This window comes from Medicago truncatula, chromosome 4, assembly GCF_003473485.1.
Source record: "Medicago truncatula cultivar Jemalong A17 chromosome 4, MtrunA17r5.0-ANR, whole genome shotgun sequence".
Classification (NCBI taxonomy): Eukaryota; Viridiplantae; Streptophyta; class Magnoliopsida; order Fabales; family Fabaceae; genus Medicago; species Medicago truncatula.
Window position 1 is genome coordinate 46,241,251 of NC_053045.1, and position 20,249 is coordinate 46,261,499.

General features: G+C 31.4%; 4 protein-coding genes across 4 annotated transcripts; 3 read left to right on the forward strand and 1 right to left on the reverse strand.

The window, feature by feature from the left end:
- Positions 1-4,045: 4,045 nt before the first annotated feature.
- LOC25493392 (sm-like protein LSM5) lies at positions 4,046-8,189 on the reverse strand. Its single transcript, XM_013601881.3, has 5 exons — positions 8,039-8,189; positions 6,337-6,399; positions 6,116-6,239; positions 4,572-4,644; positions 4,046-4,403 (listed from the first exon to the last, which is right to left on the reverse strand). Exons 2-5 carry the CDS (start codon positions 6,368-6,370, stop codon positions 4,371-4,373), a joined length of 264 nt encoding a protein of 87 aa, XP_013457335.1. The 5' UTR covers positions 6,371-6,399; positions 8,039-8,189; the 3' UTR covers positions 4,046-4,370.
- Positions 7,822-12,937, forward strand: LOC25493393 (metal transporter Nramp5). Its single transcript, XM_013601882.2, has 5 exons — positions 7,822-7,879; positions 12,088-12,238; positions 12,366-12,435; positions 12,540-12,722; positions 12,833-12,937. Exons 1-5 carry the CDS (start codon positions 7,822-7,824, stop codon positions 12,935-12,937), a joined length of 567 nt encoding a protein of 188 aa, XP_013457336.2.
- Positions 12,938-18,055: 5,118 nt separating this feature from the next.
- Positions 18,056-19,110, forward strand: LOC25493394 (chlorophyll a-b binding protein AB80, chloroplastic). Its single transcript, XM_013601883.2, has one exon. It carries the CDS (start codon positions 18,196-18,198, stop codon positions 18,994-18,996), a length of 801 nt encoding a protein of 266 aa, XP_013457337.1. The 5' UTR covers positions 18,056-18,195; the 3' UTR covers positions 18,997-19,110.
- Positions 19,111-19,230: 120 nt separating this feature from the next.
- Positions 19,231-20,173, forward strand: LOC25493395 (uncharacterized). Its single transcript, XM_013601884.3, has 2 exons — positions 19,231-19,366; positions 19,451-20,173. Exons 1-2 carry the CDS (start codon positions 19,292-19,294, stop codon positions 20,054-20,056), a joined length of 681 nt encoding a protein of 226 aa, XP_013457338.2. The 5' UTR covers positions 19,231-19,291; the 3' UTR covers positions 20,057-20,173.
- The last annotated feature ends 76 nt before the right edge of the window (positions 20,174-20,249 follow it).

Genomic DNA, 20,249 nt, shown 5'->3' on the forward strand with positions numbered 1-20,249 from the left:
TTTTTAAGAAATCTTTGATGATGCTAGCAACACACATTTTAACAACTTTTTAATACTCTTTTTGAATTTAAATTTATATGAAGTCTATCAAATTTGTATGGGACCCAAATGATTTGGTGTAATTCGTGTGAATTTTATCCATTCAAATAAAATGTGTTGAAAGTGTGTGTTGCTAGTATTATTTTTTTTGATAGTTTTTTCTTATGTCATTGTAGATTTCTATCACAGTTATTTTGACAACTTATTAAAGACAACTAAAGATATACAATATGATTATTGACACAGAAAACAAATGTAAGCAATTTTTCTTAAAAAAAAAACGAACGATTTTGCATAAGAGGAGTATTATTCGAACAATCATTTGGTTGATAATTTTTGGAACAACCATAATTTATAAAGAAAAAATAGGTATTTGCACAAAAATCAAAGCAATAGAGAGATAAAGTAAAAAGTAATGTGAGTATGAGAGAGAAAGTTGTCACAAAAGTTGTCGTAAAATAGATTGTTCAAATATAATTTCTCTTTGCATAAACGGTTTTTTTAAAGGAACTTTGCATAAATGGTTGTCTATTAAGTTGTCAAACACAATTATTAATCGAAACTAAATTTCTAAAGAAAAATAGTGAACGTAAAATCTGAATTCTCCAGAAAATTTTGGGTATCACAGATAACTCAAACTTTGAGTTGTTCCAATTAAAATGCAACTTCTTTTATTAGTTTATTAAATATCCCTATATCTCTATAAATATCTACACATAAATTAATCGGATGCATGTAAAAAAAAATGACACCATTAATGTATGTAATTTAATATTTTTTATATTCCAGACGACTCAATTATAGAACATATTTTTAATAATAAAAATAGGAAAATCGAACAAAGACCCATTTTGATGGCCTCCGTCTTTCACTAACCTTAGTTATGGGGATGCCTCTGCCGGCACAGAGATGTAGCTACTTCCGCACACGCACATCCTATTTCTTTGGTAAGATCTAATTTTCTTCCCAGAATTTAAGTTGGCTGAATTACCTTTTTGGTCCTCTAACTATTTAACTGGTATCAGATTGGTCCTCTAACTAAAAATTGATTTATTTAGGTCCTCTAAGTTTCTCACCGTTGCTACATTTAGTCCTTTCGGTTAGTTTTATTCAAATAAACGTTAGGGTTTGTGTTATGTGGGTCCTCTAACTTTATTTATTAGTATCATTTTGGTCATATGCCTTGTTAAGGTATTATGATTAAATAGTGACACATATTATTGGTAACTGTTATGGTTCATATGTATGTGTGAAACAGGAGGTCAGGTATCCACATAACACAAACCCTAACGTTTATTTGAATAAAACTAACAGAAAGGATTAAATGTAGTAACAGTGTGAAACTTAGAGGATCGAAATAAATCAATTTTTAGTTAGAGGATCAATCCGATACCAATTAAATAGTTAGAGGACCAAAAAGGTAATTAAGCCATTTAAGTTTTAGGGTTTTTATTTGATACAAGTGGTTTTGTGTTTTTCTTTTTACACCCAATGAAACGCCCACCTCTCTGGTTTGTTTGCAATAGCAACCTTCAATTTTGGTTTTGATTACGTGTTTTTCAAAATCCATTCATTTATATTGAAAATTGAGGGTATTTTTAGAAGGAAAAATTCAACTCAAAAATACTAAAAGATAATTTTCTTTATATATAGTATTATAGATTAGTGTTAGTGTTATATGTATAATATTATTGGAAAGCCACATAATTCAAAATTAATAAAAGAAAAAAGATTACTCGAATTATAACAGGTAATTGTTTGGTGGTTATATACTTAACCTGTAATTTATTAAATAAAGTATTAATATCCACATAAAATATGGAACCTTACATATTTTATGTATTGTCCATACCAACTGAGTTAAGCTCACGAGGACGTGTGATTAGACCCCTTGAATTAGTTAATCATTGAGCCGGATACTGAGTTTTAAAAAAACTACTTAAAATATAAAATAAATATATCCTAATTATTTAAGTTGAAAAAAAATATCAAAAATGCGTATTTAAAATTAAAATAATGAGCATAGGCAAACAAAATTATTTCCTTATATATTTTAAATAAAATATTTCCTTATAAATATATAAAATTGATTAAAATAAATAATTTAATCAAATAATCATCTAAAACTTTATCTATCAATTTAATATTTAAAAAATGAATTATCTAATAAATTTGAAAAAATCTATGCCAAATAAAACATAATTTAAAATAACTGTTAATGAAGGAGAAAACTATGAAACAAAAAATTGTTTGAAATAAAGGCAAATCTCATGTGAATTTCTTTATGTTTTTAATGTGATTCTTAGGTAAAAATATATTTTTCATGAGTAGTTTATTTAGGAACCATATGAAAATCTCCTAAGAAAATGCATCTAAGTTTTTTTCTATAATTAAAATAAGGATAAAATTTAGGTGTATTTTCTTAAATGCTATTCGTGTGGTACTTCACATAAAATACTCACACCCACCTATGATTTCTCAAATCCACATTTTTTTAAAGTTTGTTATAACAACAAAAAAATGGATTTTGATTATGTAAAGAACCATACGAAAAGCATGTAAAGAAAATGCACCTAAATTTTATCCTTAAAACAAATGATTTTTTTTAATGACAAATATCAATAATTAATTGTTTAAAAAGAGTGCATAGTATATAAATAAAAAGATCAAATTAATAGAATAGTAATAATAGACTTATGAAAGGAAAACATAATAGTAACAATAATTCTTGTAAAAATATTGTAACAATAATTAAGGATGCTAAAAAATCACAGATAAAATCCATCGTTGACACAAACTGGATTGCTTAACAAATACTCACAAATATTAATGGATACTCGGGTTAAAATAGTGGTAACTTTATATACAATGATAATTCAGATGTGCAATTTGTGTAGAGATATTAGACTATAAAAATAAATCGGATTTTTAATTAAAAAAATTGGTATGGTGTTAGTATAGTACATGCCCATGATAAAAATATATATATAATTAAAAAATATTTAAAAAATATAAAATTAAACTTATTGAATCAAATTATTTTGTAGTTAAAATTTAAATCTAAATTTAAAAATTTAAAATTTAAATCTAAAAGATAAAAAAAATGATAAACAATTAAATCTCATTTAAAAATTAGAATATAAAAGATATTAATTTAAAATTTGCAAGTGATTAAAATTCGGTGCATTTAGAGATATTGTTTGATAGATAAAAAAGACTAAATGAATTTTGCAAAAATAAAAAGTTATAGAAATTAACATAGGAGAGGTCACGTGCATAAAAAAAATGTAATTTTTAAATTAGTTGAAAAAGATTGGTTATATATAAAATTAGAAATTAGAAAGAAAAAAAATTGGCTATATATAATAAAAATTTATGGGTATACGCTTCCCATGAGTATAGCTCAATTAATAGAGACAGTGTATGATGTGGTAGGACAATGCATTATTATATGTATGGATCGAGGTTCGAACCTGACACCTCATTTTATAAGGTGAATTATATCCACTAGACTACCTGACAAAAAAGAAAAGAGACAATGCAATATATGCACTCCCCGGCTTCGAACCCCATTCACCCCACCAATTTTATCTTAAAAACTGAATTCTACCCACACGAGTCAGCGAGATCAACGGTGGGGATGTTCACCTGACCACAACAGAACTGAACACAAGTTGTAAGAAAAAGGTAAGACGTGACGGACGTGGCAAAGTACAATATATACTTCACAGTCTCCTATCTCGACTCGAGTAAAGTAAGCACCCACCACCATTCATTCAACTTTTTTTCTCTCTTCACGGATCCGATAAATTAAGTAAACAAAAAATTGGATTCCTTTATTTTATGCTGATAAATTGGCAGTAACCAAGTAGTTCTATAAGCAATGTAATTATAGTAATAACCTACTTCATCGTTATATATAGTCGCAAGTAATCCTAATGCACATAATTTTACGATAGGTCTGTCAAAAATATTTGTTCATTGTATGTTCAAGATCAATAACAGGTAAAACATAAAAATCGTCAAGGAGTCCAATTAGCTGACAAACAGCTCATAGTAGACACGAGTGAACTTTTATAGTAATGGAAGAGAAACACGAATATAAAGGTGCACAGTTGAATGTTATAATCAATACCGTCGCTTGTTACACTGAACAACTCACAATTCAACATGACAAAGGTTTAATAGTTACTACAATCATGCATCCTTAAAACAAGCTTACGGAAAGCAAAAAGACCTAGCTTGCCTCAGAATCTTCTTTAAAATATAGGAATTATGTGCCTTGTGCAACAGCTGAAGAGTTAATCATAGAGATATCTGAGCAGCATTGTTCATTCTGGATCAGGTGAACCACCAGGGACCAACTGCATTACACACCGCATACTGTCAGTACCACTATGACACTAGGGAAAACTAAAAATTATATGTGAGAAGATTATTGTCAACATTTTGCAAGGTTGCCAGGTCAAATGATTTATTAATAATCAATAGAATTTAGGTTAATAGAAAACAGTTGAGAATTTGAAACTCACAATGGCAATGTTGTTTCCATTGAGTAAAATCTGATCAAGCTTAGTTATCCTTCTCCCCTCAGCAGTGATCTCACTGTTGTATGAATAATAAAGCAATAAACCAAATCAATTTGTGAGGCATCACATGTGTGTGTGCACATGAACGTCAAAATCAAGGAGAATGAACAACTAACATAAAACATAAAGACATAAATGCCATTATAAAAGTAAGAAAGTTTTCTGTAAGTACATCAAATAATCAGAAAATCCACTGAGAAAGATGCTCTAAAAGAACATATATACAATGATGTCTAAAACCCCTATTCCTTGGCACACGCACGTACAGGGTTAGGGGGATATATATAAATAGTCTATCTGTTAATTAACTTAGTACATGAAAGAAACATTATGACATTGTTTTATACATGTATCAAACAACACCCAATTAGAAAAACATAGTTGGTGTACTGTATTTCCATGATAAACTGAACCTAAACTCTTAACCTAGACTTAATAACACGTCCCTAACAAGTTTAAAAGATGACAATGTCGGAGCTCATAATACTCAACAGGGCATTACTTAGAGAGGGCACTTAGCTATATAGCTCCAAGAAACATAGAACTTGGAGACTCCTTTAGCATGCATAGGGAGTTCCTACAGACCTCAAGGGGTAGATGGGTTGCATTAACTAAGACCCGCATGTAGTTACTTTGGGGCATGACCTTTTAAGTCTTAACTAGCTGACATTTGTAGTAAAGAGCTAATTGAAAGTTACAGGATGTTTGCTTCGGGCTGTGAAGGTAATTTTTCCTTTATGCATTGAGGCTAAGTCATACGGGTTTTGTGGAGTTATCAACATGGGTGCTTTCATATTTGCAGAGGATAGCAGTAAGAGATTTAAGATGAATGCGAGGCTTTCTCATTTGGTTATCGGGAAAGAAAGTAAACATATGGAAGACTCCTCTTGCACCGATTCTAGATGAACCCTTGCTAATAACAATCAAGTGAAGTCAAGGATAATGGTAGCTCTTCATAACAATTCTACGATATTGACCATAAGGTTATGATTTTGTCGTCCATGGTTAATGGTTGCTCGTAGCACACAAACATTCAAATTAAGATAGGAGTTCATACAAATCAGTAGTCAAGTAACCTTTCACTTTCTTAAATCTTAGCTAAACCTGCTCAACCAATATTTTGTTGTGCCTACAAATCCAAAAACACCCATTTACCAGTGACCAATTACCTCCTTTCATAATCATTGGGGGGGGATATACCATGCCAGTTCAAATTAAATGTAAATATTCATAAAAGTTGGGGAAACAGCTGTAAATTATTAAAATTGATGTATTATAACAATTCCAGTTAGAAAAGTATTTTAAAAATTTGAGGGACTCCCTTGAGTAACAAACACATAAAGCTGGTCCTATTCTACCTTCCTACTCATCAAACATGTTCTTTACAGAAAAACAATCAGATATGCACAATGGAAATGTAAAAAAAAAAACAGATCATCAGTAAGTTCTACGGATAAATGCATAAAATGTGGCAGTGCAAGTCTTACTATTCAGTAACATCTTCCAGGACCATGTTAACATATACATCAAAGCCTCTAAGGGTACCAACAAGCTCCTTGTCGCCTTTCATTATCACCCATATTTTTGAACCTATACAGCGGTCAATCAGCTCTGCATATTTTCAGCACAAAATGATATGTCATATTAAACGAAGTTCAAAGCAATATTGGATTAACTAGAAAAATGATTGGAGATGGTGAAATCAAACCTGATGGAAGAAGCTGTGATGGATTATTAGCCATGAGGATGAATTGGTAATTTCACCGAAAACCTGTGAAGGGTACAGAAAAAATGAAATAGATGAGAACGTTTATAAATGTTTCTGAAAAAGGTTATTAGCTTTGCTTTTAAAAAATTCAACTAACTTAAGTTCAAACAATAAAAGCAAAGATGAAAAGAAATTTTAGAGCTTGCCCAAGTTCTAAATGCTAGTGAAACTAACAAAGCAAAACCAACCATATATAAAAACATTCACAAGTTCCCAATGAAATTCAATTGATATTTGAAATTAAAGGAAAAAAGTAAAGTAACCTAAGCAGGAATTAGAGGTGACAGAGCCTGAAGATCTGAGCAACAAATCCGATGATTGAAATGAATTAGTGGTAACCTGGTAGTACTTCATTGTACGATAATTACTATGAAGTAATTAATATGCCATCCGTCCCATTTTGTATGATGTTTAAACAAAACCAGTTTGTCTCAAGTTGGTTGTAATTTTACATATCCAACGAAATATTACAAATTTGTTTCCACTTATACCCTTATTCATTTTCATCGTGCTTTTTGATCAATAAATGATAAAATCTCATTTAAGAGGAGATATAAAGGACATAACTGTACATTACACAACACATTTTATAAGATCTACACTATTAACAACTTTTCTTAAGGAGTTTGCTACAACCTTAGTATGGAACAGAGAGAGTACATACAAAGTAGTTTGCCCTCATCTACTCTTCGATTGTAAAACTATCTTATAGTTATACTGCTACATGAACTCTTAAGTATATAATAAACAATTACTGAATATATGCTTAATTAAACAGTTTACCCTCATAAATCAGTAATGGACATTCTTGACTTAGATGGCTTTTCTATATGTGTTAGCTTTAGGGTTTATCTGCTTGGACCCGTTTGGATTGGCTTATTTTTGAGCTTATAAAAATAGCTTATGTAAATAAATAAGCTTTTATGTTAATTCATAAGTTCTGGCTAATAAAAATTGTATCTTCATAAGTTGTTTTTTCATAAACTACTTTGACAACTTATGAATACTACATAAAAGCTTATTTATTTGGATAAGCTGTTTTGCATAAGCTCAAACATAAGTCAATCCAAACGGACCCTAATTTGAGCTTATCTACTGGCATAAACACTTACGAGCCTATTTGGGTCATAAGCCCCTTTCAGCTTATTTACATAACCTATCCAAGATAGCCTATGAAAACATCATATATCTTATACGAAAATAATTTAAATTTATCTTTATCTTTTGTTATAGGAATTGCTTGTACATATAAGCTGCAAATTAAGCTGTTTATCCAAGAAGGAACTTAATTTAGGGCTGGGGAATATCCCTGCACATCTTTTCAATCTGTTTATGCCTATCTATGTTCAAACTAATGAATGAGTTAGTTTACCCTAAAAAATGCAAATTCTTCCAAAATCCTATAAATCATTGCACCCCATAAAGATGAGGACTTTTCTGGTTGGTGGAGCAGAAAGATTGATTAATCGATTGCAAAAGCATGGTATGAAGTCCAAATTAATCAAATTAAATAATCTCACTAAACCCTAATTAACTACTAATAACAGTGGCGCGCGAGTGGATCTCGGCTATCACCGCCGTAAATCGCGTGGTACATGAGAGGGGAAAGAGAATGCTTAAAATAAATTGAAGAGGAAGAAACCTGGAAAGGGAGCTGCTTGTTTCCGGCGACCAACTCCGGATGCGTTTTCCGGCGAGTGAATGCAGCTGCTTGTTTTAGGGTTTTAATGGTTTTTTTTTATGCAATGCAAAGGGTTTTAATCGTTACAATATATTTGTTTGTTTATCCAATATTCAATTTCTGTGCGTTTTTCTTTTTATGTATTTATATATTTTTTAATCTTTTTTTTTTTGACAATTTTTTTAATCTCTTTTTATCTAATCAAATAATTGAATTTAATCCTAACTTTAAATCTAAATTAAATTTGTTGCAATTCTAATTATTACAAGATACCAAGCACTCCCAATAATTGCACATCCTATTATAAGACGATAAAGATTTTCCTCCATCTCACATCGAATTGTACGTGTCGCAATAAGTTATCCTTTATAAATATTTGATTATGATGCAACTGTCAAACAAACAAACAGATACACCTTTAAAAGATCAACTTTGTTCAGTTAATGTCATATAATTCATAATTAACAATGTGTTCGATTTTTTCTTTAAAAAAAAAAAATAAGTGCTTCATTTTTGTCAACATCCGATAAACACCGTTAATTGTGTACTTTTTACTATCATCAATATATCAATCTCATTTAAGGGGGTCACATTCCAGCCACGAATCCAACTAAAAAATGACTTTGTCCTATTGTTCACCATCCACACCAGATTATCATTGAACCAACAATCCATTCGCTATTGGTGTTAGTTGAAAATATATAAGTTGAAGAAGTTCCACGTCGCTTAGAATTGTAAAGAAAGAGGTAGAACAACACTATGTTTGTCCTTCATCCTATGTAATCCAATTAATTTTTCTAATTTCCTCAGCCCCCTAATGCTACCTCGAACGTTTAACAGTGGGATTGAAAAAAAAAACAAAAAATCTAAAATAAGGGGACCAAAATAGTGGTTTTAAAATAGGGAGACTAAAATTTCGATTAAGTTAAAATAGTAAGATTAAAAGTGCATTTAAACCTTAAAAAAAAGAGTGTGAAACAAACTAAAAAATCAGAAGTAACAACTACATATTTTTTATCCCTTGAGTATTAAAAAAAAACTACACCCATTACAAGAAAAAAAAAACACACCCAAAGATCGAGAATTCACTTTAAACAACCTATGCCTAAATATACCTCTTGCTTAGCGAATACATCAAAATTTGACTACCTAGGGACATAAGGTGCTCTAGTCCATAGCTAGGAATCCATGGATTTTGAATATTGAGGACAACATGTATATTAATTTGTAGCATTACACGCGCGCGCACCCATGTACAATATGTGTGTGCCTGTGTGCGTGTGTGCGCCTTTGTGTGCATTATGTAACAAGTGATGATGTAATTAATCCCACCACTCCACTCAAGACCAATTTGATATTGAATTTTGTAGGTGGATTTTCATATATGGAAGAGAAATTCCAACTATGAATAGATTATATTTCGGTTTTCCGAAGGAAAAGGCTGAAAATCCTGTGTACAAATACGTATTAACTTAAAAAAAAAAAATCAAAGAGATCAAAATTAGTAGCATGGAGAACATAGTAGAAAGCTTGGATTTGGTTTTACTTAGGTATACTGAAAAATGATTAATGGAAGATTGATATTCCATTCAAGAATAGGCGTCTCCACTGTTGAGATCCATAAATTGTTCCTTAATAGTTATTGATGTCAGAGGAGCCCTCAATGAATTGTTCATATAAATTGAAATGGACGAGGAATCTGCGAAATGTGTATCAACCACAACCATAAAAAAAGGTTTTGGGTAGCCAAATCTGTCAAGGATGAGTTTGTGAAGGTGTATCTAGAGTGATGAAAAAGGAGAAACCTTCTCCATAATAACTATTGTTTCTTGATGATATTGAAAATCAAAAGTAGGTGGTAAAGAAGAATAGTATAGGGTTAAATATGCTTTTAGTCTCTCTATATATGTCAACTTTTTGTTTTAGTCCCTCTAAAAAATTTCTTCAACTTTTAGCTCCTAAAAAATTTTCCATCTTCACTTTTGGTATCTCCTTTAAAGTAAACTTATATGTAGAATTCATATTTTTGAATAAAATTTTACAAAAAAATTCATAATATTATAAGAATCTCTCCTAAAAAAAATTAGAATTTTTTAACTCAACATGAATTTAATATGAAATTTTATATTTTTGACGCTTAAAAATTCATATTTAATTTGTGTTTTGTTAAAAAATTCTAATTTTTTTTGGAAAATTTGTTTACAATATTCTACACATTTACGTATAATTTCATTAAAAACAAAAAAAATTAACTTAAAAATATGAACCAAAAGTAATGATTGAAAATTTTATAAAGACTAAAAGTAGAAGAATAATTTTAGAGAAACTAAAACGAAAAGTTGATATATTTATAGGGACCAAAAATATATTTAATCCTTTTTAAAAACTTCAAAAAGATGGATTGGAGATGTATATAATAATTAAATTATATACATAATAAATTACCAACAACTTCAAGAAGTTGTTGGTGATTTATTTTCTTTTTTAATAATTAATCTATTAAAAATGAAAATATTAAGTATAAATGGCGGTGGATGATCCAATTTTTTATTTTTTTTTAGGGAAAAGTGATCCAACTCCTTGAAGGAGGTGTGAAAACAACCTTCCTTTTCTCTATTCACTGCACAATTGCTCCGAAACTATTGATGTGCAGCACAGGAATCATGAGTTGTTAATCATATTCATGCTACATTTTTGTTGATAATGTATCACCAACTAACACAGTGTCATTAATTGTGATCCTTTTAAAGGAAGTATAATTGAAATCGCCGCCACATGGAACAATAGTCGAATTCTTTTTTATCCGACCCTAATGCCAAAAAAAAATGAAACATTTGACCCCCTTTCAAAATTATATACCAAAATGATCCACTTTAGAAAAGTTTTTTTTTTCTCTCTGTTTTGTCGTTTTCCCCATTACCGCCAAATAAAACGGCGGTAATGGACTGCTTTTTCTGCGCGTGTCAAAACCCATCACTTGATGTCTTTTTTAATTTTTTTTTTATTCATTACCTCCATTTGGTTTGGCCGTAATGCATTGTTAATTTTTTTTCTTTCCGTTTTTCCTTTTTTTTGGCACTATTAATTCACCATACTATTCATCCAAATTCACAATCATTTTTTCATACATTTCTACTTATTTTGAATCATGTCTACTTGATTTGAGTAGTGTTAGAATGTTTAATTTGATTTTAAATGAAACAACATTTCATGTTTGATTTGTCTCGTATATTATTTTGTTTAATTAATATAATAAAAATCATAATTAAAATCACAAAATTGCTTAATTTCTTTAAACGAAGAAATTTGATTAAAACCGCGGAGAAAGTAGTTTTTATTTTTATTTCTAACACTATGAATAATATAATTAGTGTATTCAAATTAAAAATTTAATATTTATTACAATTATCATTAATATTTATTAATCTATTATTATTTACATTTAATTTAAAATACGTATATTGTGCCCAAGAAAAAGGAAAAACGAAAAAAAAATCCATTACAGCCAAACCAAATGGTGGTAATGAATACAATTTTTTTAAAAAAAAAAAGACATGAAGTGATCGGTTCTGACGCGCGCAGAAAAAGCAGCCCATTACCGCCAAATGAAACGGCGGTAATGGGGAAAACGACAAAACAAAAAAATAAACTTTCCCAAAGTGGATCATTTTGGTATATAATTTTGAAAGGGGGTCAAATGTTTCATTTTTTTTGGCATTACGGTCGGATAAAAAAATAATTCACAATAGCCATGGACATGGTGATCAACACACAAAAAACGAGTAAATATGAAATTACCCCCTGAAATTGTAAGTTTTGTCAATTACCCCCTGAAATTAACAAAACTTCAATTACCCCATGAAATTGCACAACGTTAATCAATTTACCCCCTCCGTCAAATTTTTTGTTAGTGAACATGACGTTTTGCAAATACCCCCTTTTTGCACTTATGTGCAAAATGTCTCCCAAACTTGAAAATTTAAATTTTTGGGATGTTTGGGCATATACAGGTGAGGAAGTTGGAACCACTGATTTCAATTTTTGTATGTGCTATGTAAAACCCCTTGCTAAAGGAGTAATTAAGGGAATGTTTGTCCCCAAACTTAGCGGAAATGGTGTTGTAGGTGAGGCTATTGCCCTTTTGGGTGCCCTTATCATGTCGTATATATATTCTTCCTCCTCTTTTCTTTTACTTCAATAAATTTACCATACATTTAACCTAATTTTACATTAAATTCGATTCAAATGTTATTCTTGCTGATTTTTTTTTTCTGACAAAATTATGCAGGCACAATCTTTTCCTCCACTCTGCTCTAGTGCTATCTCGAAAAATACCCGGTACTAAGCGCGACATCAATGTAAGCCCCAAGTGAAATAAACTCATATATGAAATCCATAAGCGTCAAATAGAATATCTGATTAATTGAGTACATGCTAATATTATATGACATATATTTAATAGATTATGCGGGATGCATGCATATACTTTCTCATTGAGAGTGGTTTCACGTTGTTCGTTGCATTTCTAATCAATGTTGCAATGATTTATGTGACTGGTACTGCTTGCAAAGCTGATGATATTTCTGGAGAGAATGCTGATCGTTGCAATGATATTACCCTTAACTCTGCTTCTTTCCTTCTCCAGGTTCCTAATTTAGTTCACTTTGCAACTATTATGGTCAAAGCATGATATTAAGTTTAATCATAGTTAAGTAATTATGTACATCTCACGTGTGTAGTTTTGATGTCAATTAGAATATGTTGGGACGTTCAAGCTCAACTATTTATGCCATAGCATTAGTAGCCTCAGAACAAAGTTCTGCCATCACTGGAACCTATGCAGGCCAGTTTATCATGTAGGCTATTTCATTATATCAATAAACACTATTTTAAAATTAATATAACAAACAACATAAGCCACAACAATAACAAAAAACTTACAAGTTTTTGTATAAGGTTTTACTAAACTTGGGTTTATGTTAGGTATAAGGTTTAAAAAAATAAAAAAATTTAAGTTCGGGTGACATTTTGCACATAAGTACAAAACTTCATGAGGATATTTGTAAAACGTCATGTTCACTTACGGAAAAATTTGACGGAAGAGGTAAATTGATCAACGTTGTACAATTTCAAGGGAGTAATTGAAGTTTTGTTAATTTCAGAGAGATAATTGACGAAACTTCCAATTTCAGAGGGGTAATTGAATATTTACTCCACAAAAAACTAACATCTTTATCAGTGTCATGATCACCAGATAAATCCGGTATATGCACTGCAGAAAAAATAATTAATTAATGAGACAAATTTAGGGATGAAAAATGTAAAATAAATGTCTAAATTCATCACTAAATTTTGCGAAAGAGATTGAGGGAAACTTCATTTTTTTTTTTTTGACGAGCATATGTGACCCGCGCAACGTGTGGTTGAAGTTATTTTTTGTTTGTTTTACAGATTTTTAAAATGATATTATAATTGTTTTTAAATATTTATATAGTAATATAATATAATACTGTATAACAATAGTGAGAATAAATGTATAAATTATTCCCTTAAAAAATAAATGTATAAATTAGGATCTTGTGTGATTTTTTATTATAAATGAAATTTGTTGCAAAAACTAAAGTAGGTGAGTTCAAGGGCGTCCCTAAGAATTCGGAGGCTCGGCTCTGGGAATGAAAAGAGATCAGTGATAAAATCAAAACGTATTTTTTTTTAAAAAGTAATGATCTATTTATATTTTTTAAAAGATAAATATAAGGTGGCGGTACACCCAAAGGTGAAAATGACTACCGTGTACATGAGGAACCCCCACCTAACACCAAAAGCAAGATGACCTAATTCTAATAGGCCTAAAAGGCTAAAACAAGGGGACAGAAAATGGCTGGGGGTATTAAAAAAAAATTGGAAGGCAGTAGTACTAGTGGGTATTAATTTTTTTTTTGAGGCCCATGACTAAGGGAGGCCCAGCTCTGTTGAGCTGTTTGCACCCCTCAGGGCCGGGCCTGGTTGTGAACAATATGTTATAGTATTTTAATATTGTAATTTTTTTTAATATCCATTTAACTCTTTTTTGGCAAAATCTCAAACAATATTTCGAAAACAATATAGATTATAGTGCAACATGATACCTCCAAATTAACAAATTAAAAAACCAAAGCAGCAACTCTATATTTTTTATCCCTTCAATCATCTAATTTTATTAAAAAGTCACCGTGAGCTTAGCTCAGTTGATATAGACAATGCTTAATAATATGTACGGTATGGAGTTCGAACCCCGCCACTACAAAAAAATCTAATTTTATTAAAAAAAAAACTACACCCATCATAAGGAAAAAAAAACACACCCAAAGATCAAGAATCCCCTTTAAACAATTTTTGCCTAAATATACCTCCTGCTTAGCAAATATATCAAAATTTGAATACTTAAAGACACAAGGTGCTCTAGTACATAGCGAGAAACCCATGGATTTTGAATAGTGAAGACAACATATATATTAATTTGGAGCATTACACACGTACGCTTGCGTGCATGCGCCCATGTGTGCATTATGCAATAAGTGATGCTGCAATTAATCCCACCACTCTTAAAATGACACTCAAGATCAATTTGGTACTGGATTTTGTAGTTGGCTTTTTCATATATGGAAGAGAAATTCCAACTATGAATAGAGTTTATTTCACTTTTTCCGAGGAAAAAGGCCGAAAACTCTGTGTACAAATATGTATTAACTTTGAAAAAAATCAAGAGATCAAAAGTAGTAGCATTGAGTATAGGAGTAGAAGGCTTGGATTTGGTTTTACTTACGTATAGTGAAAAAAGATTGATGGAAGATTGATATTCCATCCAAAAATATATAGAAGGTGTCTCCATTCTTGAGATCCATAAACTGTTACTTAATAGTTATGGATGTCAGAGGAGCCGTCCATGAATTGTTCATATAAATTGAAATGGATGAGGAATTTGTGAAATGTATACCAACCACAATCGCAAAAAAGGTTTCGGGATAGGCCAAATATGGCAACAGAAGGATGAGTTTGTGAAGGTGTATCTGGAGTGATGAAAAAGGAGAAACCTTCTCCATAATAGCCATTGCTTCTTGATAATATTGAAAATGAAAAGTAGGTGGTAATGGAGAATGATATATTCTTAGAAACATAAAAAAGATGGATTAGAGATGTATATAATAATTAATTTTATACAGAATAAATCACCAATAATTTCAAGAAGTTATTGGTGATTTATTCTTTTTTAATAATTAATCTATTATTTTTTATTACGTATATAATTAATAATTATTACTATAAATGACATGGAAAATGAAAAAAAATCAATACATATGTCAAGTCATTGTTGCCACATCATTAAATAATTGATGTATCTGATCAATATTATAATCAAGTGCATTCATTATTCAATGAACTTAATAAAAAAGTATATTTGCTTACATATGAGATCAGATGGAGTATATGTTTAAAACCACGATGTGTTTTGTAAAATTACGGTAGGAAACCACGTCAATCTAAAAGCTAAGTTTCCTAGCTTCTCTATTCTCACGACAACTACCCAATGACAATGATTGACACTTTCATCGTCAAACCAAAAAGGCCATCAATCTAAACAAATTATCTTATAATTTGTGTATTCAATTCTTCAAAAGTTAAATCCTTATTGAGAAATGTTTTTTTTGAACAAGTTCTTATTGAGAAATGTTAACTTGTGTCCTTAAGATACAAGTTAATGAATCAAATATAGAAATAATTTATTGAAATGTATGCATTACAATTAATGTTTAACTTTTTAATAAATTTCCTTAAAAAAAAACTTTTTAATAAATTAAATCCACAAAATTTTAGATAATTTTTTTTATTTTTTTAAGTTTCTTAACATGTGTTTAAGGAAAATGTTAACTAGTCTCCCCCGAACACTAGCTAAAGACCTTAAATGGTAAACTTTTATTAAAGTTAGTGTAATCAGTGTATTAGAAATTGAAAAGTTTGACATTTTTAAAAAAATAATTACTTAATTTAAAAGGTTTAAAGAGTGTTCAGAGGCACTAATTAATAAAACCATTATTTATTTCAACCCAAAATTTCTACTTTTGATTAACAACTTCCCTGTGCACTAACAAGTGAGTAAGACCTTATAAGGTAAGGCTAAATACTCTGAGCTCTCAAGCGATTGAGGCCAACTCGTTCTCCTCCATGTTCTCAATTCGAGGAATGTGTTAAAAAATGAGGTCTGAATTTCTTAACCAAAAACTTGCACAAATAAAATATTTGTTCAACCAATCAACAAAAAAGAAAATTGTTCAACCAATGACTTAAACATTTGATTTTTGGGTTATTAATTGTCAACCACCTTGATTCAGTATGCTTTTAACTTTGAAGCTTAACAACAATTCCAGTCATGTTAACAAAGATTTGCTTACCAAAGTTTAGAGAAGTTTCGTTAGTTAGGAGAATTAAGCAAAAGTAGCTTGATAACATAACAGATATGGTACACAAGAAGACTCAGAAGAAATGTGGGCATCAATTCAGCTTGTGAATTCTGCATCATTATAGTGCTTTAACTGCAATGAATTATTCTTTTTGATGTTCATAAATGTATTTTTTTTTGCGATTCCTATTTTGTTTTGTAGAAGGCCGAATATATTGAGAAAAACTTTCATATAGACTATATGTAAGACTTGAAATAAATTTCTAAAGAACGATACTTTTATTATACAATCAAATTTTGTAAAGATGAATTAAACCGTAAAAAAGCCTAAAATGGTATTAGAGGGGAGTGAATTAAAGCCACAATAAAAACCTAATACAAAAGGATGCTATTACTTTTTACTATTTAGTGTTTTATGTTTGGTAGACTAATAATTATAACAGATTGAACAAAATGATTCACATATCAACTTAGATTGAACATGAGTAATCACTTAGCTATGGTCTTCAATCTCCATCCATTTGTCACAGATCCACATCATAGCATAATATTCAAATATCCAATAATAATAGGCAAGACAAACAATTATTTGTCTAAGCATGACTGCCGGCAACTACTTTTGAGACACCTTTGATATAATTGGTCCTCAAATACATATCAATTATCCTTTTCTTTTTTAATTATATTCACTCACACTATGTAAACTGTAAAGAGATATAGAAATATCACAAAAGCCACTTCATCCAGTAAGAAAGTGCCATCTTAGATTTGGTTGGATAAGGCATTTATGCTAAATGAACTGTAAAATGAGAAACATGGTAAAAACACCAAGTACGGCAAAAAAACATGGACCATTTTTACCTTGGCTCATTTCCTACATGCACAAATTTAAGATAGATAAAAATTTAAGACACGCTGCAGTGCTTACTGGTTTTTATTGTAAATCAAATGAAACATCTTCTGCTGTTTTTCAAACCAATTATCCTTAGGTATTGCATTGTAACTTAAAAAATCGTGAGGGTGTGAACTGTTTCATTTTTCTGAAAATAATGGCCTAAAAAATACTGCCATGTATGACTCAAACTTTGTGTCTTACAAACAATTACAATTAACCCATATAGTGTTATATTTCAATAGATTCCTCATGAATTAAAATTGACCCGTGTAACCATCAACCCTGACTTGGTTCTTTTCATAATTTGTCTACCTTTATCTTCTTTATTATACGTTGAAATAAGAACATGCACCTGTCCATAACAGGTTTTTCAAATTGTGTGGTTCTCAAGCAACTATTTACAATATGACAGCATGTGGACCCAAAAAAAATCTTACACTGCTGAGTCAGTTTAAAGCATAGCCTCATAAATTAAGCCAATTTGATGGAAAAATAAAATTTTCAGTGATATATCTATAGGAATCCCATAGTTACACATGGAACACCAACATTGGTTACAAATCATATCATATGAAGAATCTAACCCATTTGTGGATTTTAGAGGAGTGCCAAGTGTAACATCAAAATCCTCAACTTCCAATGAGATTGTAGCTTTGGATAACACAAGATAAGAGAACAACAACTTCATAACTAATATAAATACACACCCATATTCACCTTACCAAATCACCATTCATACGAGTACATTTATCAAAAGCACAACAAGCATTTTAATTTCATTGCAAAATGGCCGCATCATCCATGGCTCTCTCTTCACCAACCTTGGCTGGCAAGCCAGTCAAGCTAACCCCTTCAAGCCAAGAATTGGGAGCTGCAAGGTTCACCATGAGGAAGGCTGCTACCACCAAGAAAGTAGCCTCCTCAGGAAGCCCATGGTACGGCCCAGACCGTGTTAAGTACTTAGGCCCATTCTCTGGTGAGCCCCCGTCTTACTTGACTGGAGAGTTCCCAGGTGACTACGGATGGGACACTGCTGGACTTTCTGCTGACCCAGAGACATTCGCCAAGAACCGTGAACTTGAAGTCATCCATAGTAGGTGGGCTATGTTGGGAGCCTTGGGATGTGTTTTCCCAGAGCTTTTGTCTCGCAATGGTGTTAAATTCGGTGAGGCTGTATGGTTCAAGGCCGGATCCCAGATCTTTAGCGAGGGTGGACTTGACTACTTGGGTAACCCAAGTTTGGTCCATGCTCAGAGCATTCTTGCCATCTGGGCTACCCAAGTTATCTTGATGGGCGCTGTTGAAGGTTACCGTATTGCTGGTGGTCCTCTTGGTGAGGTTGTTGACCCACTATACCCAGGAGGCAGCTTTGACCCATTGGGCCTAGCTGACGACCCAGAGGCTTTCGCAGAGTTGAAGGTTAAGGAACTCAAGAACGGTAGATTAGCCATGTTCTCTATGTTCGGATTCTTTGTTCAGGCTATTGTGACCGGAAAGGGACCTTTGGAGAACCTTGCCGATCATCTTGCCGACCCAGTCAACAACAACGCATGGGCCTATGCCACCAACTTTGTTCCCGGAAAGTGAATGGTCATTATGTTTTTTGTTATGTATACTTTCTTGTAACGTTCTTCCTGCGGGAATGTGAATTATTATCATGTGTTGTATGCAACTGAATGTTAGTCTTTTTTTTTATGTCAATCTGCTCTCTCAATCCCATATCCCCATCTTTATGTTTCTTACAATCTATGCAACCAAAATTGAACTAATCAAATCGCTCAAAAATATTGATTACAAATATCCACTCATTTTTAGGGCACATGTGGATGTAATAATAAATAAACAAATAAATATCACAAATACTTCTATATAGTCTAATCCAATGCACCGTTACAACAAAAGTGGACCATTATCAATGTCTTCCTCCTATTCGAAATTCTTCTCATCGTTAAGACAGGTATGAAATCACAATTTTAACATCTTTAAACGTTGTTCTTACAATTTTTGTTTTCAATTAATAGATTATTAATTTGGTACCTAGGTTGAAAAAAGGTTAAAATTAGAGAACACATCAACACCAAAAACAACAAAATCTGAACAAGTACAAGAAAGCAACGTTGTATCAACACTGAGTTCACCTTTGTTCCTCCAACAAAGTTGGAACCAAACATGTCCAACCCAAGAAAACAGTGAACCTCCTCAACAATTCCTCTCAGTTTCTCAAGGATTCACACTGACCCATCAACACCCTTCTCAAATTACCACTCCTTCAGATGAAACTCAAGAAGAAGATGTTGATGAAATTGAAGGGTTAGTAAATCTATTAGGAATGTCAGAGGAAAAAAGGGATGGTTTTGAGGGTGATGAGGGTGGTGGTGATTGTGATTCTTGTCACTGTGAAGGTGGGTTTTATTCAAAGATTGTTGGTGTGGAGGGACCAAAGTGTAAGAAAGAGGTGTTGAGGTTGGATGGGTGGATTAAGCATTTTATGAATGATGGGGTGGAGAAGAAAGAGCCTTTGAGGCTGGCACATTTGCTTTTAGGGAAAGCTGCTTTTATTTCTGGGGGTGCAGATAGTGGTTTTGGAGATTTGGATTTCCCTTCAACTATTCAAGAATTTCTTCATACTGATCCTCCCAGTAAATGAAGCATCATTTCACAACTCCTTATTTTACTTTTTAAAATTTGTTTTTACTATTTAACTTTATTTTATGATATTCTTCTTTGTAGCTGTTGTTATGCAAATACACAGTGATTTATTTTATTGGTTGTACAATCTTGTTGATTGCTGTAAGTGAAGATTATTCTCTCTGTTGAGATCTATTCATTTTATAAGGATA